This window comes from Streptopelia decaocto, assembly GCF_964273445.1.
Source record: "Streptopelia decaocto genome assembly, chromosome: 16".
Classification (NCBI taxonomy): Eukaryota; Metazoa; Chordata; class Aves; order Columbiformes; family Columbidae; genus Streptopelia; species Streptopelia decaocto.
The window spans coordinates 801,628-826,260 of NC_138671.1; the positions used below are offsets into that span (position 1 = coordinate 801,628).

At 55.3% G+C, this 24,633-nt stretch overlaps 2 protein-coding genes across 2 annotated transcripts in view; both read left to right on the plus strand.

Moving 5' to 3' along the window:
* Positions 1-16,132, plus strand: part of RNF213 (ring finger protein 213) — a 46,501-nt gene extending 30,369 nt beyond the window's left edge. The window contains exons 37-67 of the mRNA XM_082067425.1: positions 243-382; positions 793-947; positions 1,266-1,478; positions 1,823-2,004; positions 2,818-2,938; positions 3,049-3,149; positions 3,408-3,587; positions 4,194-4,357; positions 4,451-4,553; positions 4,951-5,065; positions 5,711-5,921; positions 6,593-6,783; positions 7,039-7,167; positions 7,941-8,051; positions 8,294-8,536; positions 9,133-9,214; positions 9,493-9,527; positions 9,850-9,944; positions 10,044-10,203; positions 10,492-10,672; positions 11,401-11,495; positions 12,142-12,393; positions 12,656-12,788; positions 13,205-13,288; positions 13,582-13,762; positions 13,883-14,084; positions 14,199-14,276; positions 14,579-14,776; positions 15,020-15,109; positions 15,213-15,391; positions 15,676-16,132. Coding sequence (XP_081923551.1) covers positions 243-382; positions 793-947; positions 1,266-1,478; positions 1,823-2,004; positions 2,818-2,938; positions 3,049-3,149; positions 3,408-3,587; positions 4,194-4,357; positions 4,451-4,553; positions 4,951-5,065; positions 5,711-5,921; positions 6,593-6,783; positions 7,039-7,167; positions 7,941-8,051; positions 8,294-8,536; positions 9,133-9,214; positions 9,493-9,527; positions 9,850-9,944; positions 10,044-10,203; positions 10,492-10,672; positions 11,401-11,495; positions 12,142-12,393; positions 12,656-12,788; positions 13,205-13,288; positions 13,582-13,762; positions 13,883-14,084; positions 14,199-14,276; positions 14,579-14,776; positions 15,020-15,109; positions 15,213-15,391; positions 15,676-15,829 — 4,558 coding nt within the window. The 3' untranslated portion in view covers positions 15,830-16,132. The remainder of the gene's footprint in view (positions 1-242; positions 383-792; positions 948-1,265; positions 1,479-1,822; positions 2,005-2,817; positions 2,939-3,048; positions 3,150-3,407; positions 3,588-4,193; positions 4,358-4,450; positions 4,554-4,950; positions 5,066-5,710; positions 5,922-6,592; positions 6,784-7,038; positions 7,168-7,940; positions 8,052-8,293; positions 8,537-9,132; positions 9,215-9,492; positions 9,528-9,849; positions 9,945-10,043; positions 10,204-10,491; positions 10,673-11,400; positions 11,496-12,141; positions 12,394-12,655; positions 12,789-13,204; positions 13,289-13,581; positions 13,763-13,882; positions 14,085-14,198; positions 14,277-14,578; positions 14,777-15,019; positions 15,110-15,212; positions 15,392-15,675) is intronic.
* A 134-nt stretch (positions 16,133-16,266) lies between these two features.
* ENDOV (endonuclease V) lies at positions 16,267-24,633 on the plus strand. Its single transcript, XM_082067426.1, has 9 exons — positions 16,267-16,497; positions 16,747-16,918; positions 17,785-17,919; positions 18,283-18,322; positions 18,425-18,537; positions 18,647-18,715; positions 18,956-19,084; positions 23,703-23,779; positions 24,476-24,633. The coding sequence occupies exons 1-9, from the start codon at positions 16,454-16,456 to the stop codon at positions 24,504-24,506; spliced, it is 810 nt and encodes a 269-aa protein (XP_081923552.1). The 5' UTR covers positions 16,267-16,453; the 3' UTR covers positions 24,507-24,633.

Below are 24,633 nucleotides of genomic sequence, written 5' to 3' on the forward strand. Positions count from 1 at the left end.
CGTGTTCAGCTGCTTCCCCGGCCCCACGTGTCCTGCGCTGCAGCCCTTGGGCCAGGCAGCACTTACTGAGTCCCGATGCTGCACAGCTGGCAGGCTGAGCTGTATTAATGAGCCCTTCAGTTCTTTTCCCCTCCCTCCTCCCTCTCCAGGTCTAACTTCTTGCTTTCTGCAGCTTCCTGCCTCTGTCTGAATGTGTTTTCCAGACAAAAGCCCGGTGTGTTAATGACCTTTTGATCTCCTAGCTCTCAGCCAGAGATCATTCTGGTGCAGAACAACATGACGGTGTCTGCTGATGCTGGGAATGCGATGCCCTTCAGCTGGAGGATAAAGGAGTACTTGGACGAGCTGTGGCTGGAAGCTCAATACATCCAGAACACGGAAGGTGAGAGCCTGGTGTGAGCATCTCCATCCATCTGCCCTGTAAACTCTGCTTTGTCGCTACCAAACCTCCACCTTTCTGCAACCCCGGAGTCACCTTGATTCCCTCTGTGCTCACGTGAGCCAGCAGAGCTTTGTGCAGCTGGCTTTTCTTTGTGCTTCCCGCGATTTGTCTTTCACATATTCTGCGCCCTTGTATTCAAAATGCCGTGGAAACGCCAAGAGTGAGTTTCTGTAAATACAACACTGGCGCTTGGGCTGAGAAGTCCTGGCCTCAAATCCCTTGTTAATGCTTTGCACGAGGGGAGTGCTGCGTGCATAGGTGGTTAATCAGGTGTCGTCTCTTTGGGACAGAAGCTGTGTCCAACCCGGCCTCCCCCGGTGTTCAGTTTTCTCTGCATTCTCATTTTGCAGACCAAGCGGAGAAGTTTGTGGATATCTTCCAGAAAACCGCCCTGGGAAAATTTATCTCTGCTCTGACTGAGGAAGACAAGGACGTGCTCTTCCAGCGCTATATCACCGACTTTATTGTCCTGAGCATCGGGGTGTCCTCCGTGCAGGAGCTGCAGGTCAGCGAGTGGGAGCCCCTGGTGCGGGGGAGAGCAGGGCGGCCGGGACCCTGCCCCGTGTCAGCCCGGCCTTTGCAGCCCCGGTCCTGCTCTGACACAGAACAGCGAGGCCGCTACAAAGCAGCTGCGTTTGGCAATGGTGCTGAAATTGCTGAGACCTTACTCAGAAAAGTCCTTTCATAGGAGCTCCTGTAAAAACTGACACATCATTTAAGGCTATCTTGTAAAGTACCAATTCTCTCCTTACAGAGAATTTTGCCGGGATTTCCAGTACAAGATTAATTCCAAAAATTCTTTAACTTTTTTCTGAACTTGTAGTGTCTGCAGCTTGCATTCTTATCCTGCATCGAGGAATGGAAGGCAACATCTCTCAGAAGAGAGGAGACGGTCCCGTCCTTGCCATGGGTCCACCTGGGATACAATCAGTTCAAGAGCCGCCTGCAGAACTTCTCCAGGATCATGGCTGTGCACCCTGGGGTGCTCACGTACCTTCTGGAGCAGCAGCCCCACGGAGCGCGGCCGGCAGAGATGGTAGAGTGGCCCACGGGCGCCGGGCGACCCTCAGCGCTGAGTTACTGACAGTGATTCAGCAACAGTAAAGCGGGAGGCGCGAGCTCCGTCAGGATGCTCACTGTTAGGAACAGGCTGCTGTGTCATCACTGTTACTAGCAGGATTTAAAATAATTTGCCCTGCTTTTGCATCAGTTAATAGGATGTGCTAATGACCTGAGCCATGAGCATGAGAATTCCAGAGCTTAAGATGCTCAAGTCATTCAGTTGAATGCGTTAGAGCAAACCAGATCGAGAGCCCGCGGTGCACAGATAATTCTGAGATGCCACTGTTGTGTTTATGCTCCCACCCTGTGTGTGTCCAGGTTCTGGATGTGTTTGCTGCGATGGCGTGTGCTGAGGAGCTGCAGGATCAAGTGCAGACAGTGCACCCCGAGGTCTGGCTGCGGAGAGTGAAGAAACTTCGTATGCCCATTGAATTCCTTTGTAAAGAGAAGGACGTACAGAGAAGCGGGAGTCAGTGCCATCAGGCGCTCAGACAGCTCGAGTACGTACCACAGACGTGTTCACAGTCCTGGCCTTTGCCTCGCCGTTGGTAAGAACATGACCGCAGGCTGGAAACTGCTCCGGTGCTGCTTTTTTCAGACAAAGGCTTTGCAAACCGTTCCAGGTTCCTGCTGGGCTCAGTCACATACCAAGAGCCAAGAACCAGACGTGTTTTCTCATCTCATGTAGATTGTCCCTCTAAACCTGGCAGTATCATCCAGTGCATTCCAGCTGGGTTCAGGGGCTCCTTAAACCTCTCCTGAAGTTCCTGTTAACCAGCAATGTCTCCCCACTTCATCCCATGTAAGACCGGGAGAGATGGGGAGCTTCTCTGCATCTGAGATGGAGTCTTGTGTCTTGGAAGGCGAGTGCAGAGCGCTGTCCCAGTTTCTCACAGACCTTGTTTAGCTGAAGGGAAGAAAGTGTGGTTAACTGTGATTATTATATCTTTAAAATCATTTCGTTGCTATAGGAGTTAGGGGTGTGCGAAGGTCTGTGCAGTGCTCCCGGTTCGCTGCAGCGCTGTTACAGGACCGGCCCCCGTGCCAGAACCCCCCCGTGCCAGAACCCCCCCGTGCCAGAACCCCCCCGTGCCAGAACCCCCTGTGCCAGGTGCTGCTTTGTGGTTTGTCCTTGGCAAGAAGCCGGGGCTGAAAACCAGAGGGCAGAGGCAGGAGGTGCATGAGAGGGGCACAAGGGGTGGAGTGGTGACCATGAAAAGCAGCGAGATCCTTGGACTGACCTGCTACTGCGTTTCCGTTCGTGCTCTCAGCTCGTAGTTGTGGTGTTTGAAACGGCGCTTTCCCTCCCGCAGAGTCTGCTGGAACCGGGTGTTCGCCATGTCTCTGTTTGTAGAACACGTGTTATTAGGCATCGACACTCTGATGCCAGAACTTGAGAACTTAGTGAAAAACTATACTTTGCTTCTTGCCAAGGTAAGCAAAGGTGGGATTTCACCTCTTCCCCGTTTGCTCCTGCTGATGATGTGAATTTCAGTCTCGGGTCTTAGAGCTGAGTCACACAGCTTTGTCCCTTTCCTCCGCAGTGTTTTCAGCACGATTCAGACATGAAGACCCATCCGACTTTTGTTGCAGTGATGAAAGTGCTGTGCCGGTGCAAGGATGAAGTCAGCAGCCGGCTCTACAGGTACTGACGCCGAGACAAGCCCAGGGGCCGGCTGGATGCTGCCGGTGGGGCCAGCGTGTTTCTGGGCATCAGGCGGTGCTGTGTACAGTGTAACGAAAACCAGACAAAGGGCAGTAACTTCCATTTTGTTTCCATAAGATAAGCAGTTAGCCAGCAGGTCTTACTCTGTCTCCTCTTGGTTGCAGACGAACATGTCAGTAAAGGCTTTTGGTAAGACAACACGGAGCCGTTGTGTTCAGTGCCGTTTCTGCATCACAGGTACGGCCTGGAGCCGTGTCCCATCTGCCTGGGGGAGCCGAGGGACCCCGTCTGCCTGCCGTGCTGCCACGTGTTCTGCCACAAGTGCATCAGGACGTGGCTGGTCCCCGCGCAGATGCACTGTCCGTACTGCAGGGTGGCCATGGCCGACGCTGACCTGGAGGTCTCTGTGGAGCTCAGGTATCCCACCCTGACCAAGGGGAGGTGTCGCAGCGGGCTGAGCTCAGGTATCCCACCCTGGCCAAGGGGACGTGTCGCAGCGGGCTGAGCTCAGGTATCCCACCCTGACCAAGGGGACGTGTCGCAGCGGGCTGGCTGTATGAGATTCTTATTTGCGACTCTGTCAACACGAGCAGAACGGGTGGAGGGAACTCTGCTCTGTGCTTGCTGGAGCTGGAACAGGTCCTGTCCATTTTTGCTTTGCTTCAAAAGAAGGGAAGATGTTGCCTTGGCCCCATGTAACTGTGGTTACAAAACCCTGTGAAGCTAAAGCACTGTCAGGGCTGGAGGGGACAAGAAACCTCCTGGTCCCCTTGGGTTATTTTCTGAAAGGTTAGCGAAAATCTCACTAGAAGTGACTGGCACCCTGTTGCTGTTTGTGATCTTAGTTGCTGGTATGATACAGCCTGTGCAGACACGACCGCTGAAGTGTGGCCCAAATGCCTCTTGGAAAGCTGGAAAAGTCTCTCACCTTGGTGACTTCTGGCTGTGTTTGCTTTGCTTCATCCATTATTTAAGTGCTTCTGTATTTGAACATTGTCTTAATGCTTTTTACCCTTCCCCTAGAGATGCCTTAGCAAGAAACGCCCTGTTCCGGCAGAGATGCAATAAGTTCTTCATAGACGTGGTCACCACCATGTGCTTCAAGGACAACGAGCCCCCCGAGGCAGAGGTGACCCAGGAGCTCCTGAACCTGCTGTTTGTTCACAGGAACCTCCTGAAAGGCTCAGGTGAGCTCCCTTGCCCCGGCGCTCGGGTCACGGAGCTGACTCTCTTGCTGCTTTCTCTCACCTGCCAAACTTGTCTGTTTCTTATCTCCACAGATCACCCTGCTATCTACACTAAATTTCTGTCCCCATTTAACGATGAAGTGGATGAAACTCCCGTCATCCGCTCAGTGATGCTGAAGCTCCTCTTGAAGTACAGGTGAGCACAGTCACGCAACCGAGGGATGTTACACTGGGGGCGGCTCAGCTTTGGTTTTCATGACATTATGAAACCAGCCTGATTGTTCTTGCTTCTGTGCTACTCATTGTATTTGAATTATTACGGGTGAAATTCATCCCATTCCTTTGCATTAGTTGTGCAACTTGGCTGGCTTGGATGTGGCTTGTGCTGCAGGATGTGACCAGGCCATGCCCAGGTTTACCTGGCTGTTATTGACCTAAAGCTGTGCTGAACGTGGTTGTTTTCCCATCCTCCAGATGGATCCAGAGTGACCCCACCTGTCCCAGGGACAGAACTAGTAGTTTGGTCATGATTTAGAACATAAGTAGCTGTCAGTACTGCAGCTGTGGTGAGGGGGTGTTTCTCTCTTCTGTAGCTTCAATGAAGTGAAAAATGATGTGCAACGCTACCTGTCCCGGGTGGAGCACAACGAGATTCTAGAGCAGAATGACAAAAAAGAGCTCTACTTGCTTTTCGTCAACTGCTTGGAGGTAAGATCTGGGCAATGAAACTGTTGCAGGAATCAAAAGTCAAGAATAGGAGTTCTTCAGCAATTCTAGGCAAGTTTCATGTGCGCATAGCTCGCTGCCCAACTGGAGAGCCCAAAAGGAAGCTCCGATCAGAGCCTCCCCAGGGCCACCGGCCCTGCTCGTGCGTCTGCAGCGCTACAGCGGCTCTTTCTTGGTGTGGGTGCGCTGGTGGCACTCGCGCTGCAGCCGGAGCGCAGCCAGCAGGGGGGTCTCTGCAGTCAGTCCGCTGAGCTGCCGCCTTGTTCTCACAGGCACTTCACTGTTTGCAAAGCCCTAGATTATTATGCTGTTTGGATTGTTCGCTTTCCTCCCCTGGCATAACTTTTAATGCTTTGGACAACTTTTAACAAACTTGACAGCAGGGTAGAGGTTTCGTTTCTTATAGTTTTCATTAAAATGGTGACTTTGTAGATAAGATCAAAATTTGTGTTCTTTGAAAGGGAAGGACAGGTAGAGCTTGGCCTCTTGGGGCACACAAGCCAGCGTGCCCATCGCTCTCTTGCTCAGCCGTATGCTTGGGAAACGTGGCGGGGAGCTGGGGTGCTTGGACACCTCAAGTACCAGTGCACAGGACATCGGATTTATGTGGCTGTGCCTCTTCTTTAGGATTCCATCTGTGAAAAGTCTGAGGGCACCCTTGGATATGAGCATCTGGACCGTGTGCCCAGGGACAGGGGCTTTCCAGAGAACTATCTCCCCAAGAACAGCCGAGAGGCTCCTCGGGAATCATCCGTTGAGTATCTGCAGGCGGTGGCCAAGGTTCGCCTGTACCTGAGTAAGGCTGCAGAGCTGCTCTTCGACTTGCACGAGGGCACAGGTGAGTCCAATTATTCTGCTGTCGAAGGGAAATTCTGTGCACAGGGCAAAGTCACCATGGGAGGCGGCTGGGCAGTCGGTGCTCCCCTGCTGTGCCGGAGCTTGTTCTGGTGCGTGGGCTTTTCCTTTTCCCTTTCGTTAGAGGTGTCAGCCGTCATTCGTCCCCTCGCCCCTGTATTAACGGTGCTCTGTAACTGCAGTAGTGGCAAGGCTGGGGCAGTGACCCCTCGGGCAGTGACATCGCAGTTGTGCCTTTGGGAGGAGATTTACTTTGTCCTCCAGATGCCAGCAGGGAAATCTTATTTAGAACCAACTAAATTGAATGGGAATGAATAAATGAACAAAGCATAAATGATGCTTCAGATACATGACCGCTGTGAGACTTAGTGTTTTATACCAATGTGAGCTCTGCTCAGCTAAAAGGGGTGAAGAAATACTTCCAAAAAAATAAGTAAAAAGTTTTGAGCTGATTTGCTCACCCGATAAAGAGGAACAGTGTGTGGAGAGTCTCAAGTACTTATGCAGTCCGTGAAGCATCAAAGTGTGGTAACATAACTGATTCCAAGGGACCTGAGTGCCCAGCCCTCGCGTTGGGGCTGTCGCGCTGGTGAGATGCGCCCGGAGGGGTCTGAATCCTGGCTGAGGCAACACTGAGCGTTTCTTCCCCTCCAGAGCAAGACCAGGTGGAGGAGCAGCAGCGTTACCTGGCGAACGTGAGGGCGTTCTGCAGCCTCTCCAGGAACGACTGGCATCGCGTTTACCTGGTCCGGAGGATCGCCAGTCAGTATGGGATGGAGTTTGCTCAGAAACTTGTCACCAACACCCAGTTTAACTGGGTGTTCCCAGCGGAAATTCTGGAGCAGGTAACGGAGAGCGGTCTCCTCTGAGATGGCTCCGCTCCCCTCTTCACCCTGTGCTGCTTTGGGCCGTTTGTCCTGCTGTGTGGCTCTGGGGGGCTCACTGTGCTGGAGCTGCGGGTGGCGGAGGCGCCGCGCGCCGGGCCTGCCCGCTGCCTCCGCAAAGGCTGAAATGCCGCAGTTCTCGGGGGCAGAGGAGATTCTGCCCTGTCCGAAGGCCGCTCGGTGTGCGGTGCTCACCGTGGGCTTTTCCCTTGGCAGGTACAGAGCAGCCAGTCTAATCACATCGATCGTTACCTGGCGTGCGGTGAGAATTACCGAGCGCTGCGTGACGCTGTGGGCCAAGCCATGATCGAGTGTGAGACTGAGGCCCTCCTAGAGGCGGAGAAGGTGGGTTCCGTTCTCCTCGCCGTACCCGGTGCGGGTTCTGGACGGTCAGTGTTCAACCTGGTGTTGCTGTTGACAGTGTCTGTTCCAGGGGACACGCCTGGGCTGCCGTGGCGTGGAAGTTGCTGTGGCTCATCCCAGCAGACACACCTGTGCTTTGCTTTCTCACTGTGTTCTAGCGTGTGTAACTCTGAGGGTACCTCTGGTTGCTCATCTTGCTGTTCTCCCCTTGTGCTGCATCGCAGCGGTTTGTTTTACGCTGAGCAGTACAGGCACCTTGCCGCCAGCTGGCCGGTGCTCAAAGAGGCTTTGTGCCCCTCCCAATCAAACAGGTGCTTTCTGTGGAATTTCAACCTTTTTCCAATTTGTATTTTGTGTATGAAAATCTTCAGGAAGAAGTTTGTGAACAATGCACCTTCGAATGTTTCAGTACTATTTGTTATGCTCTGGTTGGGATTGTTTTTCCCACTTGGTTGTTGCTTCGATTGGAAGGAAGGCGTGTGTGTGTTGCTGCCCAGTGACAGCGCAGTTCTGACTGGGCGTTAGAAGAACAAAATACTTGAGAGGTTCCTGGTGTAAACCCCTCAATCAGCAAAAGTGCTCTCAGTTACTCATTTATGGCTCGACCAGCCATTTCTGTGCTATCCCCTGTCATTTATGGGGAGAGCTTTACCACAGACCTGCTAACGCCTGTATACCCAGCAACAGCTGAGAGCTTGTCACAGCTGAGCTGGGACACCTGCGGCCTCCTGTGCTCATGGGTGGTTGCGTTGCAGGCGCCCGGCAGCTCCCCGGCCGCGCGGTCCGTCCACCTGCTCCTGGCTGTTTTCAGAGAGGTCACCGCCCTGTACGGAGCTCCTGACTCAAACCTTCATCCCAAACAGCAGGTAAGACGCTTCACTTCGGAAGCTTGTGACAAACATGCTTCATTGATAAGGATGAATGACATTTAAATCATGGGTGGAAGAGCCTTTTGTTCTTTAGCCCCAAATACAGTTATGTACTGATCAAAGCAGACTGGAAATGTTTTCAAAGCGGGGCAACGCAGCATAGGAAGCAGCTGATAGTCCCCTTCAGCTTGGTGGACAATATCATGCTGGGTCCATTTCTTTTATATGTGTGCTTTCAGCAAACAGAAGCGATGATGAAGTTCATCCAGAACTCCCAAGTCCTGGATTCTCCAGACCTGCGGACCTTTGCAGCCTCTCTTGTGCTGAACACGCTGCCGCGTCTGCCCGTGGCTCCCGGCAGCTCCGGCCGGGACGGGGCGCTGCTCGAGGCGGCCGTTCACGCCGCGGCCGTGCTGCTGTGCGGGCACAGCCCCGTCCTGCGGCCCCTGAGGAACCTGGCGCTCCGCCCGCGCTCCATGCAGGTGACGGTCCCCTCGGCGGGCAGTGCCGCGTGTTGCCAGTTCTTTCATCTCTCTGCTGGATCCTCTGTAGTCTAACCTGTCTCAGCATCAAACGCACCAGCTTATTGTTGTAGCTGTGAATTGCTGATGCGTGGTTATTTCAGTGTTGTTGGGATTAATTAGCACAATGACAAGCTCTGGGTTGGTGCCTTTTCAAGGTACCTCTGCATCCCGAGCGGTATCGGGCAAATATGTCTGCGGGTGTTTGAGTGAGTCTGGAAGCAGCTGGCAGGTCCTGGCTGGGGACCCGTGTGCGTGGGGACAGCGGCTCGTGGGGCCGGGCTGGGGCACCTGCTGCTCTGCTCCCACTGTCCACAGCGCGGGGACACCACGGGGGACGTCAGGCCACCCAGAGCAGTCCCGTTCACCGTGTCTTGGGAGCGCACACGCAAGGCTTAACAATATTAACAGTTAAGGGTAGATTTTCAAAGGCAGAACTTGAAAACGTGCATGTCTGTCATCTGCATGACTTCTGCTGTTAGAATAAGGAAACAGCGAGCAACTGCTACAGGAAGTAACTGATTTATATGCTCATTTTTCACCTTTTTCCTCCTTAGCGCTCTTTTCTGCCTACGATGCCAGAAGATATAACGGCTCAGGCGAGGGCCTGGCAGGGGCTGGCCGCCCTGCGCTGGTACGGTAAGTGCTCCTGACCGCTGTGAGAGAACGGAAGGGACGCCCTTGGGTTTTGAATGAAATGGTTCCTACGGGTGTCTCCTCCTTGTTCCTCAAGGGGAGAAGATGAACAATTCCGTGGCTTCCTCTGTGGGTCTGTCGTTCCTTTGGGCTTCGGGACTGTCAGTGCTTTGGATTAGTGTTTTCCCTTCTCTAAGATGATGGTCCCTGTGAAAGCAAATAACAGGGGCTTTATAAATGTCTGTCTTGTAATTCTGTCCGGTTTTTCTCTTTCTTTGTAGTGTGTCCGAATGGCCACCCCTGCACCGTGGGAGAGGTAAGAGTTTGAGATTAGTTGGTTTGTAAGCAGGTGATATTTTCAACAATAAAACGTTTTGGTTTATTTACTGATATTTATGTTCTGTTGCACAGCAGTTCATTTTCTAAATTCTCTACATTACTAATCATTTTACCACTGTAATGTAAAACTCAGAACAGCTCTACCACAGCGTATACTGTAAATGTAGGAAACAAGAGGCAGAGGTTCTTCTCCCAGTGTACAGCAGTTTCCAAATCAACCGTTACAGTCTGAGCTGTTGTTTCCTCCTTTCTCCGCTGGAGCGGCTCTCACTCCGCTGTCCTCCCTTTGCGTTCCGCAGTGCGGCCGCCCCGTGGAGACGAGCCGCTGCCTGGACTGCGGCGCCGACGTCGGGGGGATGCACCACAGGGCGCTGCCCGGCTTCCGGGAGTTCTGGTATGCTTTGGTTCATTCACCTTTTCAGCGCTAAACGATCTAGTACTTTCCTGTCATGCTTTCAGGGCAAATAAATACTATATATATGCTTTCCAACAGCAATAACGTAGACAGAACCCAAACTGGCCACATACTTGGAGATGTGCGACAGAGAAGAGCAATGGGAGTGTCTGACCGGGCCATGTCCCCCGTTGTCTTCATGCTGATACGCCTGCTCACACATCTGGCAATGCTGCTGGGAGCCACAAGACATCCTCAGGTATCTTCCAGTCGTGGTTCAGGTGGCCACAAGAAGCGTAGTGAGGCCTTTGTGGGGTGCTGCTCCTCTCCATCGCGCTGCCAGGTGACTGGGGCAGCCCCTCGAGAGGCGAGACCCAACACGAGTGGTTCTGGTTCCTGGATGCGCCTGCATGCACACACGTACCTGCCTTTAGTTGTTCACGCGCTCAGAATTCCATAGGCTGGGACTTGCCGGGAAGGCTGTAGCTCTGCCTTTGTTGGATGGGGCGTTACTGGCTCTGCTCATTCTTCCATTTTGCTTCTCTAGTCATTGCAAAATATGATCAAGCCTGTGGTGAGTGACCCGGTGAGTTTCCTGCAGCAGCATATTCAGGAGGACTTGGCACAGCTGACTAAGATTTTGGGGAAGAGTGTGGATGAGACCATCAACATCCTTCATCTCGTCCTCGGCAGCCTCCTCAAGGACCCCCAGCAGCACCCGGGCCAGTGTAAGGAGCCACCCGCTGTCCCATCTGCGTTTGGGGGCAGCAGCTCTTCAGCTGCTTTGCTAACAGACCATCTCCAACGGGCGGTGGATGTCCTGATGGGATCCAGAAGTTTGAGGCTTGTTTCTTACTGTAGGGAGTGAAGAATTTTTGGCTGTTTACTTTGGTCAAGTATGTGGGGTTTGCAAGGTTTGGTGCATAATTCTGAGAAGGAATCGTTGAATAAATAACGTCAGGACACACTGACAGAGCTTTCAGCTCACAAGCAGGGTACTGCAGCTGCTCCTGCTGTGTGTCGCCTACATGCTGTTCATGGTAGAATCTGGAGTTCAAGTTGACGTGAGTCATTGTGTCATAGCGGGTTTATATGTAACAGCCATGTTTTTAGTATGTGACAGCACAAATGGGTATTCCAAGCTCTGCTCTCTGGTCTGTCGTTGATTGTGGTCTGGCCTTGGAGAGCTTGTTTAACCTCTCTGGGGTTCGGGGTGACTTGTACAAACGTGCACGTCACTCGAGTGAATGGCTGCACTGGAGCTTCTGAAAACCCGCGATGGCTGTGTGCTGGTTTGGATGGGACTCCAGAGTAAGATACTCATTTAGATCCTCTGTAATTACCCTTGGCTCATCATGCTGACTTGCAAGGATGCCCCATCTGCAGGCTTAGGGAATCTGTCCTTTCATTTAACTGCAATATTGCAGGTGTAAGAGACTAAATATCCCTGTTGCAGGGCCAGTTGGGTTTGACGAAGTGCTCTCCACCAAGGAGATGAGGAACAAATGGGAAGAAGTTGTTGCAAACACAATTATTGTTCCTGAATTGGAGGTGAGAAATTTGCTGCATAAAATTTCAGTAGTTGGCAGTTCAAGGTTCATGTATTTGGAAATGTGACCGGCTGTAGCGTCCGTGCTGCACGTCACCCAGCTGTTCCAAAGCCGGGCCGCCGGGGACACAGCTGCAGCTCAGCGTTCACTTGTACGGGTCAGAGAACTTGGTTCTACCTGTGCAAATGAGTATCTGAGAGCAGAGCTGGGCTGTGATGGTTTTGTACGGCCAGAAAAGCAGAAATGTCTTAGCTCAGTTGGCAATATTGGTCCAAGCGAGCGCTGGTTGCCCCAAATGAATCCTGTCTGCCTTTTCCACCCGTATGCATCATCTCAAGAATGGAAGACCTGCCAGCTGGATGAGCCGGAGAACAAAGAACAACTTGATGGTACAACCAGCTGTCTTGCTGTGGGTGTTTAACAGTTCTTTCCTAGGAGTTCATTTTCTACTTTGACATATTTCTGTGGCAATTGGTCATCAAGCTGACTTTAGTGGAGGTTCAACAGAGCAAGACACCACCAATTCTGATATATATATATATATATATATTTATTTTTATATATATTTATATATATATATATATATTTTTTTTAATATATATATATTTATTTATTTTTATATATATGTGTGGTTTTTTTAAATGCAGGGTTTGGATAAAAAACTTCTGAAGCTAAATAGACAAATACAAGAGGATGAGAGAATTTCTTCCAATCCAGTAGTGAAGATAGTGTATGGCGACCCCGTCACGTTCCTGTCCCAGCTGCCCAGGGACAGTCACATACATCATTCCAAGATGTGGAGCTGCCGAAAGAGGATTTCAGTGGAGAACCTGGCCCACGTGGTCCAGCAGAAGAACGCCAGGGACGCCGTCCCGCTGCTCTGGAGGTTCCTGCAGAAGGTGGGTGAGGGGTGTAAGAATCGGCTCAGGAATCTGCCTGGAGGGGCCTCTGCAGTGGAGGCTCCAAGCCCTGCTCGCCAGGGCCACCAGGGACCAATCCGCTCTGCCGTTATACAGTGTCTTTATTCTCATAACCGTCTATAATCTTGAGAATTACACATGTAAAATATTTTTTCTTTTAAAACATTTCAAAAGTAATTCCATAAAAGCATTCAAAGCTGGTTTGTCCATCCTCCCTGACGGGCTGCCCTTCCTCCCTCAGGAAACAGAGCTGAGGCTGCTGAAGTTCCTACCGGAGATCCTGGCTCTGCAGAGGGACTTGGTGCGGCGGTTCCAGAACACCACTGACGTCAAGCCCTGCTCCATCAGAGCCTTCCTCAGCGAGCCCCTCTCGGGTGAGAAGGCTCTGCCCAAAGTGTAACTAGTGAGCTTCCTTTTAGCTCCCATCCAATGAACTGGAGACCTTAACCCTGGAAAAGTGTGGCAGCTCCTTCTGTTGTACTTAAGTACAATTAGATATGTTTTTAAGTACTTACAAAATTACTTAAAGGTTGTGCAGAATTGGACCAAGGATCCATCCAGCCTTGTAGCCTGGGCCTGTAGCAGACAATAATGGAAGAATTTAAACAAACAGAGCAAATGACTCAATTTGATAACATCAGAAAACGATTTAATGTCTGTTTAGTGTCTCTTGATCTGTTTGAGCAGTTGCCCAGAGTTCAGTGGTGTGCTTCGGAAATCCTTCTATGACGGCGTTTCGTGGTGTTGCCATGAAAGGCGTTTCAATGCTCGTCTTTCTGTTACGTGTCAGATGTGATGAGGGAGCTGCTCCAGAGGAGAGTGACGGTGTTCCTGTCGGTGTGGAACCGGCTGAGGAGCTCGCTGGACACACACGGTGAGTGTCCGTGCGCGCCAGGCCCTGCCGGGGCCGCTGCTCTGCTGCGCCGCTGCTCAGCCCGGCTGCGGCGCTGAGGCGTGTCCTCAACACCGACCTTGGCCATTAAAGATTTAGGATCTAGGTGCAAATGGAAGAGTTTTTGTTCCCCGCTTGCAGCGTTCTCACCTGAACAGAAAGTGCTATTTTCTTTGGTTATGTGCTTTCTCCTGACCTGGGGCAGCTCAGGAGACTTTGCTCCTTGCGGCTGCCCCTCGGCCACCTCGAGCAGCCTTCTCTGCCTTCTATTCCAGGGGAAATCAAGCTTCCTAAAGGCTACTGTGATGCGGACCTGACCCTGGACAGCCAGCTCGAGGTCCTGCTGCCGCGGCGCCGCGGGCTGGGTCTCTGCTCCACAGCCCTGGCCAGTTACCTCATCAGTCTGCACAACGACTTCATCCACTCGGTGAACAAACACAGCAAGGAGGATGACCAGTACGTTGCTATTCCAGCTGGGTGTTTGGGGGAGCTCTGTGTTACCTGCTACCACACAGTCAGCTTTCCCTGCTTCGCAAGGGCTGCTCGCTCCAGCTGGAGACTGTTTTCCTTCCGCAGGTACTTGATCAGTCCATCAGAAGTGGCCGACCTGCACTTGATCAGCTACGAGCCTGAGAGAGACCTGGTTCCTCTGATCCTGTCCAACTGCCAGTACAGCATGGAGAAGGGAGGGGAGACGCTGCAGGACTTTGATCTGGAGAAGATCCAGCAGCAAATTGTCAGCAAGTTCCTGCAGGGGAAGCCGCTCATCACGCTGACGGTAGGACGGGCAGCAGCGATTCCCGCAGGCAGCTGCTGGGCTGCGCTGGCGTCGCGCATCGCGGGGCACGCAGCGTTACCGGAGCTGTGCAGCCGTGGGCTTCTCTCCTGACAGGGCATACCCACCCTCGTATACAGGCACGATCGGAATTATGAACAGCTGTTTAACGATGTCCGGAACAAGATGGATCAGGTGGGTTTCTGCATTGGAAACGGGGCGAGCGTGTGGCCCCTGCCGTGCCGAGAGATGTGAGGTTGGTCGTGTCGCTTGCCTCGTACATCTGCAGGCTTGTCCGCTCATCCCTGGGCATGCCCTGAACGTGTGCACACTGGCCTTCTGTCGGTCAGCATTTACGAAGGCCAGGAATTCAGCCAAGCCTCTTCTATTTCCTAAACCTGGGCCTCTGCTGTCTCCCATGGCTTTAGCAGCTGCAGCAGCGGTAAGGAATGGCTCTAAACTAATATTAGCAATTGCTTGGACTTCCTGGCTTTCAGAGTGCTCTCCCCACTTCTGTGATGAACACGATCAGCGGGGAGCTGCAGTCTTACAGCGACGTGTGCGACGCTCTGTCCGTCACCGAGATCACCCTGGGCTTCCTGGCCATGGCTGGCGAGAACGCCGAAATGCCTCTGACGGACTACATTGAGAACGTGCTGCAGATGGGCGAGCAGACGAACCCTCACGTGCTGCGGGTGAGTCCTGAGAGCAGAGCGCTTATTCTGCAGGATAAAACCTGCACTGGTTTTACTAAATCCAGCCAGTCTGGTGTCCTTTTTGTGAACCAAAGAAATGGAGTATTGAAGGCAAAATGGGGAGGACGGGGAGAGAAGCCTCGGGCTTCTACACCGGTGTTGAAAGGGCTCAATGAACTCCCTGCGGAACGATGTGTGGTCAGGTTCCTAAATCCATCCCTCACTCTCTGTGTGTTCCCTCAGGCCCTCAGACGGTGCCACCTCAAGCACAACATCGCCCTGTGGCAGCTCCTCTCAACCCGCAAATCTGAGCAGCTTCTGTGCCTCAGAAGGGTAAGGAGCCGAGGACTCCGGTGCCTGCTGGGCTGTTCCCTCTTCTCCAAATGAAGTTGCTCAAGTGTGTGTGCTTGTTTTTCCCCCCTCACTGCATTTTCAGGATCCTTTTGCAGACATCAGTGCAGACTACAAAGCTGAGCTCAGTCCAGAGCTCGCCAGGCTCCTCAACACCTTCCTGGTGCACTCAAGGCTGGAAACCTTCCTGCAGGAGCTCCACGAGATGATCGTCCTGAAGCTGCGGCGTGTCCGAGCCGTGGATGAATTCAAACCCACATGGAGGTAACGGTTACGCACCCAAACCAGCCCCCAGCTCTTGTTAACTCCAGCTTCCCCGCCCCCAAAATCCACGCGCACTAACCATGAGCGCACTCAGCTTTCCACGTGTGCAGCAACCTCCTGGCTCTGGGCTCCTCACCTTCTCTATAAATCTGGCTCTTTAATGCAAATACACATATTGAAACCGGTGTGCTTACCAGTGCATTGCTGCCACACACAACACCCCCCGCTGTTTGTAGTTTGCTGCACACCACCTACTGCTCCCGCTCTTGCTCTTTGTTTTGCAGCCTGAAGGAAACGCTCATTCCCGACCTGGACGCAAAAGACTCGGAGTTGGCTCCGGAGCTGCAGGAGCTGTTCCCGGAGGAGATTCGGCTCTCTCACGCCGCTGCCACCTGGAGAGCGGCCGCTCTCTTCAAACGGGAGCGCAGGGACCGTTAGTGCCGCTCCAGTGCCAGGGCTCTCGCGTTCCTCCCCCCAGGGACAGTGAGCACCCCAAACACCGGGGCCAGTGACCTTCTGAAAGCTCAGGGTTTATTTTTGAGTGTGTTGGTGGTGGTTTGGGTGTTATTTTTGTTTTGTTTGGGGCTTTTTACTACATTTATAAGTTGATGCAAACATGAGATGCTCTCATGTATCGCAAAGATGGAGAAACAGGGGCAGCTGTCAGCTGGGTCTGAAACAAAACTAACCCTGAACCCTCCACTGCCAGCCCTGAAAATGAAGGACTTTTATAAAAAAGCATCATTCCTGTGTGCAGGGAAAGGTCGGGTTGGGGGTTTTTTCCGGACCCCCGTCTCTTGACCGTCACTGTCCCTTGATGCTCTGGTACCGCTGCAGAACCGGGACCAAACCGGATCAACCCCCCGCCCCCCTCAACCCGGTTTGCGGCAGAGCCGCCGCCGCTCCCCGGGCCGGCCCCGTTCCGCAATAAAGCTCGTTCCGCCGCCCGTTCCGCCGCCCGTTCCGCCGCCCGTTCTGCCGCTCCCGCCCCGCGCCGGAACGGCCGCGTCGCCGCGCGCTCCCGGGGGGGCCCCGCGCCCGCACGCGCTTCCGCCGCGCGCCATGGCGGAGCCGCCGCCGGACGCCACGCGCCGTCGCTGGGCACGGTAACGGGCGGGTGCGCGTGCGCGGGGCGGTGGCCATGGCAACCGCGCGTGGGGGGGGGTGGGCGCCATGGCAACCGCGCGCGGCGGCGGGGCGGGCCCGGCGGGGCTCCCCCCGCGCTCCCCCGGTACCGGGCCCGGCCCCGCCACCCCCGGCCCTCGGGAGGTCGAGCAGGGCGGGAGGGGAGTCGCGTCCCCGGCAGGGTTCCCGTTCCCCGGCGGTCGGGCGCCGCTGAGCCCGCGCTGCCGCAGGGAGCAGGCCCGGCTGCGCGCCGCCGTGCTGGCCCGGGACACCGAGCCGTGGCAGGAGGAGCCGAGCCTGGCGGGGCTGCGGAGAGTGGGAGGCGTGGACTTGTCCTACCCCAAGGGAGACGAGACCCGCGCCTGCGCCTCCCTGGTCGTGCTCAGCTTCCCGGAGCTGCAGGTACCGCGGGCGGGGGCGGGGCGGGCGCGGAGGGGGCGGCCGCCGTGCCGATAAAACGGGCCCGGGCAGGACCGCTCAGCAAAACGCTCGGCAATATTTTATTAACGGTTTTGCAAGACCGGGTGTCGTGCCTAAAGGTCGGCACACGGAATGGGGCAAAAAGTCCCCGCTTATACCCCCCCGAATCCCGGCCGCAGGTCCCCTCCCTGTTCCCAGCGGCCGGTCTGCGGGTTCACAGACCCCCGGCCCTGCCTCAGTTTCCCCGTCTCGTTCATCTGATTCTAACATCCCCTTCCCCTCATCGCTTTGTTCAAAATGCGGATTCCTGGCTCTGTGGCTGCCCTTCCCCCTACCTTAACTTTTTAAACTTTTAAATACAGTAACCAGTATGCATTCCAGGATTAGTTTGAAGAGGCTTTGTTTCACATTAAGGAGAAACAAGTTTGATGCTGGCTGTTGGGGTTTTTGTGAGCTGGGTTTCCCATCCTGCCCTGGTTCCTGACTCACCCTGCACGGACGGCTCTTGTCTTGCTCTTTGGGGCCGTCCCCCGCAGACAGAGCCCCTTTGATAACGCCCGAGCGGGTGAGCTCCGCAGCCCCGCTGGGCGCTCGAGCAGCCGCCTCGCTCAGGGACTTCGCTCCCTGCGGGGAAGGGCAGGCGGGTCCAGCCCCCGTCCGCAGCCCTTCATCCGCCCTGCTCTGAGCGACAGGACGACACAACCCAACGGCCTGGGCCGTGTGGAAGAGATCCAGGAGCAGAGTGTTCTAAAAAAGATGAGACAAGGGGACGTAAACCAGAGGAGATGCCTCTGAAACACGAACCGAGCAGCTGAGCCTGCAGGTCGCTGTGTGTCCTGCTCTGGCAGGTGCTGTACGAGGATTGCCGGATGGTGGCCGTGAGCACCCCGTACGTGGCCGGATTCTTGGCGTTCCGAGAGGTCCCTGTGCTGGTGGACGCCGTGCGGCGGCTGCAGCGGGAGGAGCCCGCGCTTCAGCCCCAGGTGGGCTGCGTTTGTGTCCGAGGTGGGATGCGCCGCTGAAGGGTGGAAGGGGCAGCACTGGGGTTGCGCTGGAGCATCTTTGCCTTTCCCCAGGCACTGGGGCGCCAAGGCAGGACGGCCAGGCCTGTCCTGGCAGCGGGAGCCCTGTTGTGCAGCGCGGGTCAGAGCGCTGCCAGCCCAGCTCCTGCTGCGGGACGCTGCCCTATAGAGCTGTGCGTGCACAGCGCTGCAGGAAGGCGCCTGTAGACAGAAGGAAAAGGGCTGAGACAGACTTCTCCCCCCTCACATGGCCAGCGTCGTTATTTCCTTATTGGAGTGGCTCTTGGTGCATAGGAAATAACATTTCTTGTTTGGCTTTTTCAGGTACTTCTTGTAGATGGGAATGGCCTGCTCCATCCCAGAGGTAGGACGTCACCGGAGCGCCCTGCTCTCCAGGGTCCCCCTGCTGCCACGTGAAATTCCCGTTCTCCGGTGTCCCGCAGTGACAGTGACTCGTTGTTGGCAGGATTTGGTGTGGCCTGTCACCTCGGAGTCCTGACGGGTCTGCCGTGCATCGGCGTGGCCAAGAACCTGCTACAGGTGGACGGCTTGGTGAAGGATGAGCTGCACAGAGAGCAGGTCAGGCCAGCCTGTGAATTTATTCCTGTTCTTTAACATCCCAAGAGAAATGAGGCAGCAGTACACAAGTACTTTCTAACTAACTGCCCTTGTGTGTGTTCATCCCTAGATTCGTTCCTTGCGGAGGGAGGGAGATACGTTCCCACTGACAGGCTCTTCGGGGACGGTCCTGGGCATGGTAAGTTTGGGAGTTTTCTGTTCTCTTGGCCATCATGTCTTCCAGCTTTGTGTAGTGGGAGCGCGGGAGGATGTTGTCTCTGGAGTGGGACTGGCTCAGTGGTGCTGGTTCAGGAAGGCTGAGAGTTACCACGTACAGAGCCACCGTCCCAGCTTCTGAAGGCAACCGGCTAGCTTATAATTCACCTAGCTTATAATGCACCTCTTAAGTATTTAATCTTTCTTGTTCCTGAACACCCAGGTCCTGCGCAGCTCCAAGAACAGCTCTAGGCCGCTTTATATCTCCGTGGGTCACAAGGTGTGCCTGGAGACGGCCGTGCGCGTGGTCAGGTCCTGCTGCAGGTACCGCATCCCGGAGCCCATCCGGCAGGTACGGCAGTGGAGGAGCCAGGGGGGGCCGGCGGTGCAGGGCTGCAGGTTTCACATGCAGTTTGTGGCTCATCTGCAACTGGCAGTTGCACAGCTGGCACCCTTCCTGCCGCCTGTTCTCCTCAGCCTGTTGCGGTGGTGTTTACATGGTAGTTACCTGGTTCTGCCTTTCTGCGCTCGTTCTTGTGACGCGGTGCCTGGGAGCACACACGGCCCGTGCTGCAGCCCCAGCCCGGCCGGTTCCTCGGCTCCTCCCTGCAGGCAGCTCTGTGATGCCCATGTTGCCCCACAGGAGCTGGCCGCGCAGTTTCGCTGGGCGCTGGGGGCCTGGCCCCCGCTGCGGTGCTGCTCCCCGGGCTCTCCCGCTGCTGCGCTCCGCAAGGCGCTGCAGGCTCGGCGCCGCAGCCAGTAGGTGACAGCACCAGATCACCCTCAGTGAGCACCAGCTGCCACCAAAGGCTCAGCTTCAGCCTAATTAAATCACAGCAGGGCTTGAGGAAGGGATCTGGAGGAGGGTAGGGCATAAAGCCTCTGGGACTCGCAGCCTGGCAGTGGGTGACCCTGCTGCCGGTGGCTCGGGCAGGGCGGTTGTTGGCCGGTTGGGGAGCAGGGCCCGCTCAGATGTCCCTCTTTGTGCCGCTGCCCTGAACACGCCGTTCGCGTTGCTGCATCTCCGTCCCTGGGGCGTCTGGCCACCTTTGCTCCGCGGCTCCTCGGAGCAGCCTCAGGTGCTCCTGCTGGGGCTGTTCCGCAGCCTCCGTGCACAGGAGCAGCTTGTTGGTGCTGCAGCGTTTGCTGAAAACAGAGTCTCGAGTCTGTGGTTATAAACCAGACAAAAATCTAACACCTTAGAACAAAACAAACCTTGAAGTGTCCACAGCAGAGCTGGCGTTTCTGATCCCAAAGCACTACCTGCCAGACGGGAGTAGGCTGATAGATATTCTTAGGTAATCTCTCCAGCCAGGGACAGATGCCTCCGCAGAGCTCTGAGCTCTGCAGTTTGGCGCGTTCAGAGCAAAGCAGAAAAGCAATCCCTCTGGAAACAAAAAGGTGTCTCGGAGCTTTTCATCACCCTCATTTCATTTCCAACTATCTCCAGTATTTTTCTGTGTTCTGAGACTCTGCCAGTTCTCTATCTACCACCTTTATTTAAAGCTACGGAGTGAATTGCTGTCACTTTTCTTACAGAGATTAAAAATCCAAAAGGGAGTGTGTTTACTGTAGGGGTGGACGGGTGGCAGGAGATAAGGACACTTCAGCCTTTCCTTGGGACTCCTCCCTGCCACAGTCCCTCTGCGTGGTGACTGTCACAGGCCTGGAAGCCTCAGCTCTGAGCACCTAAAGCTGGAGTTAGGAAGTAGGAGGCCGTGGAGAATCCTGCCATGAGTAACTGACTTGGCCTTTTTGCTGTGGGGTGTGAGCAGAACGAGCTTGCAGACCCAACAGGCGATGTGCCTGTGGCTTTCCCGGTGTGGTGAAGGGCTGCGGGTCGATGGCTGTGAGCTGGAGCTCGGGCAGCCTGGGAGCAGCTGCTGTCCCTCTCCGGGCTGTTGGTGGCTGGCGTAGGCAGCGCTGCGCTGCAGCGTCGTGCCGTGCGGCTGCAGGACCCTACGCCTCGTCCTGCCCCAGCGGCACAGCTGGCCGGGCTCCACGGGGCGTGTGAGCTCCCGGGCAGCACTCAGAAACGCCGCGGTTTGTGTGACCACAATGTGGTCACGCTGCTGAAGGAACTGTGGCTGTGCCACAGGCGAGAGAAATGATCTTTTGGAGAAAGCAGGAGGAGTTCTTTACCACCTACAATCAGTATTTACATTTCACTCAGTCCTTATTCCACGTGTAAACGCAAGGTTGAGCTGGGAGAATTTCGCTTGCGCCCAGCCAGTTAGTGAGATTTTGAGGTCATTTGGAGGTAGGCAGGAGCTGTCATCTCAGAACGATAAGCAAAGTGTTGCAGGTGAGTGGCGCTGGAGCGGCCCCAGGCCCTCCCGAGAGCAGCTGCCCTTGCCCACCTCTGGCACGGCTCAGAACCGCTCTCCAGCGCTCGCCCGCTCAGAGCCAGGATCCCCATGCACAGCAGCTTTTCACACGCTCCGGCCGACAAGGACCGTGCTGGGCGGGTTCCTCTGCTCCGGCGCCGTGGTTCCCGCTGGCTGCGCAGCAGCTCCGGCTCCAGCGGCACCGTGTGCCGCGGTCCCTGCTGCCTCGGGACAGCCTGGTGCTGCCCCAGCCCACCGGAAGGACAAATAGGCCTGTGCAGGGCTGTGAATTTCTGCAGGTGAAATATTAAATGCTTGCTCTCAGAACAGAGCTGAGCCACCGTCCCCCTCCTCCGCGGGACCAGCTCCTGCTGCTCCTGAAGCTGCGACTCCCTGCAGGTGCACATCCAAGCCGCTGTGTGCACAGGGCTCGCACCGCCCCTCGGAAAACGGGCAGAGCAACACTTCCAGACCCTAATGCCAGCACTAGTCCCCTCTGAAAATAGAAACAATCTGTGCGGATTATTACAGGACAGTTATCCATCTTATTGATTAGCCTCTCGGTTAATACGCAGGGTTAAGCTGTATCTCAGCACTGTGTTAGGAGTGAGGACCGGCCAGTAACTTGCCACCTAATCAAACGTTAGCTTGTGTTAGCAGCACAACCTGGGTAGGGGTTTTCTTCCCATAAAAAATAGTTTGTAGATGTAGCTCTTGCTACCTTGGTCTCCCAGTAGGGACTCTATTGAACAACCTCCTTCCCTTGTTATAAAATACATCACGTAATCTCTTATCCTGAAGAGTGATCAAAGTTATTTGTCAGTTCAGTTATGAAACTGTCCAATTATAGAGAGAAGGGAAAAAAAATCTCCCAAACAAACCACCCTTATGTAACCATTTTTCATTGTGGAGCTTGCAGAATTCCTCAGCGGCTGTGGAGCCGCGGCGGCGGAGCCTCCAGCGCGGGGTCTGGGTGGTGGGAGCGTCTGGAGGGGCGGGAGACACTGCAGAAGTAGAGCAGCGCTGAGCAGCAAACGCCTCAAGGACAGTCACCGGGGATGCGTTAACCCACTTTATTAGCACCATCATCATAGCGGGGAAGGTTTTCCAGCTGAGAAGGTCACATACTGCTTTGTGAGTGGAGAGAGACGCTGCCTTTGAGGTGGGGCACCGCAGCTGTTCTAAATGTCACGGCATAGCAGTGTTTTTGGGAAAGGAAGCTTCTAGAAGAGAAAAAACTTGGAGAAAATGTAAAAATCAAGTGCCAGATCTCAAAGTTGTCCAAGAGCCCAGGACCTGCTTGCTTGTGATAGCATCTGAGAGTCTTCTGCCCTGGGCAGCTGAACCATAACACTTCTGGGGTTCAAGAACACCCAGTAAGTGTCCAGCAACACTTTGGTAGCTCTCGGGGTGTCTGTCGGTGTTGTCCCTGCCCTGTCCTGCATTGCTGATACGAGGCAGCGATCGGGTTTTGCTGGTGAGCTCCGGACGGCTCGTCACAGAGCGAGGGCCAGCGGGGAAGGGACGGGATGCTCACGCGAGGATGGGTTTGATGAGCTTTGTGGTGGCTCCAAGCTCCGTTTCAAATGAGGAGGGCAGTAAACCGTGAATGTGGTGGAGTCTCAACGTTACTCCTTTGGATTTTGGTGCTGGAGCCCAGAGCACGGACCCGCCTGGCGTGTGAGCCGCTCTGGCGCCTTCCCTGGCAGCTCAGCCTTCGGGCTCGGCCGCAGGACGGGGAGGGTGTGCCAGCGGCCTTGCGGCGCTGCTGGGAGGCGACGGAGCCGAGGACGCGCTCGTGCCCGGGCTCTGCGTTCAGCGGTGTTTCACCGGCTTTGGCTGCGTGACTCCGCGGGCCGTGGGGCGCGCGGGCAGGGCAAGCCGGGCTCCTGCCTGGAGGAGGAGATGCAGCAGACGCGCGACGCTCCTCCATCTGGTGCTGCATCGCAGCTGCTGGAGCAGCGGAAGGAAGGGGATGGGTACGGAATGGGCAGTGCCAGCTCCTCATCCCACGCCCTCCTGGGCGCTCGGCTGCTGGATCCCCACGTTCCCCGCTCTTCACAGCTCTCTCCGCAGCCTTGTCCCCCTCAGTTTACAGTTCCCCGTGGAGGGCAGAGCCCCGTTTCTCAGCTGGTTAGTGACCAGAAAAGCTAATCCTTTGGGAACATCCCAGCGTCACAGCTGTAAAGAGCAGGGGTGACCCGTGGGAGTCCCTGTGCGCGTGGGCCCGGACACACTGGAGGTCGTTGCCGTGCAGTCCGTGGGGCAGTGAAGCGCTCCAGTGGTTCCCCACCTTTCGCGGGACGTGTGAGCCGCTGCGTGATGCTGAGTTGTCTCGCAGTGCTGCGGAGATCTGCCTTCACATCCGTGTGGTTATGGAGCTCCAATAACGTTCTGGGGGGCAGGGGACATACTGCTTTTGTGCACCAGTGCAGGCTGAGGATTGTGACAGCTCTGAGCAAAAGGGGTGAAGAAAATGCCAAGAAAAGGAAGAGTGGGAAAGTCCTGGGCTGAAACGCTCATTAGTTTGGGGCGTCTTAATCTGTGAGCGTTGTGCTGAAGCACAGGAGCTCCCCAGCACAAAGGGCAGGCGCCAGCCAGGCTGATCAATCCATTTTCACTCCTTTTCCTCCTTAATTCCAGGCTGATATTAGATCGAGGGAGTATATTCGGAAGCAGCTGTGCTCACCGCTGGAGGCCGCATCTTCTGGGCCACAGAGGTAGGTGTGTGGGCAGCCCCAGCAGCTCCTCTCCAGAGGGGATCTGCTCATGTAATGATCTTCAGTAATGGCATTAAGGGGACAGGCGGGGTAACAAGGTGAGCTCAAGTGACACCAGGACATATGCTGCCTCCAGAAAGGGTGATTTCTGGTGATTGTACCACGCTCCCTCACACGTTTCCCCCGCGGAGCGCTGTCCTGGGCTGGGGAAGGTCGCTGGGGATTTGGTCCGTTTCCGGCACCTGCGCTAAGCAGAGCACCAACGCCCACAGGTGTGACACGGGGCGGCCAGAAATACCCGCAGGGAGCGGTGGCCGCCCCGGAACGCACGGGGAGGGTCAGGCTCCTGCTCTTACATAACGGCAGCGCTGCTCTGCTCAGCTGCCCTGTGCTTCGGGCAGGGAGGGGGCTGCCTGTGCTGGGCCAGGCGGGCGGCCCCGTGCACAGCCAGCCTGGGGTCCCCTCTGTGCTGCGCGCCCACCTCTGGCAGCTCTGACACCTCCTGCCGAGGCGGGTGCTGGAGCTCACACAAACCGCCTGGTTTGGGGGCTGTGCAACAGAAAAACCGCACTTATTCCAGCCACGACGTGGATCTCAAAGTGTGCGTCTGTGCCCCTCATTCACCAAACGACAGTTATATTGGCTTCTTGCTTTCTACTTTTTACATCTGTGCCCCTCCCTGGTTTTTGTTCCCAGCAGTGACAAGGAGGTGGAAGCGGGTGATTAGTGCGACGGCAGGAGCAGCTGCGGGCTCCTCTTCGGCGGTGCCGGAGCGGCGCCCAGGACGGCGCCGGGGCTGCGGGGCAGGCGCCGCAGCTGCTCCTGCGGGATCATGTGTAGTGTACTGTTTCTCA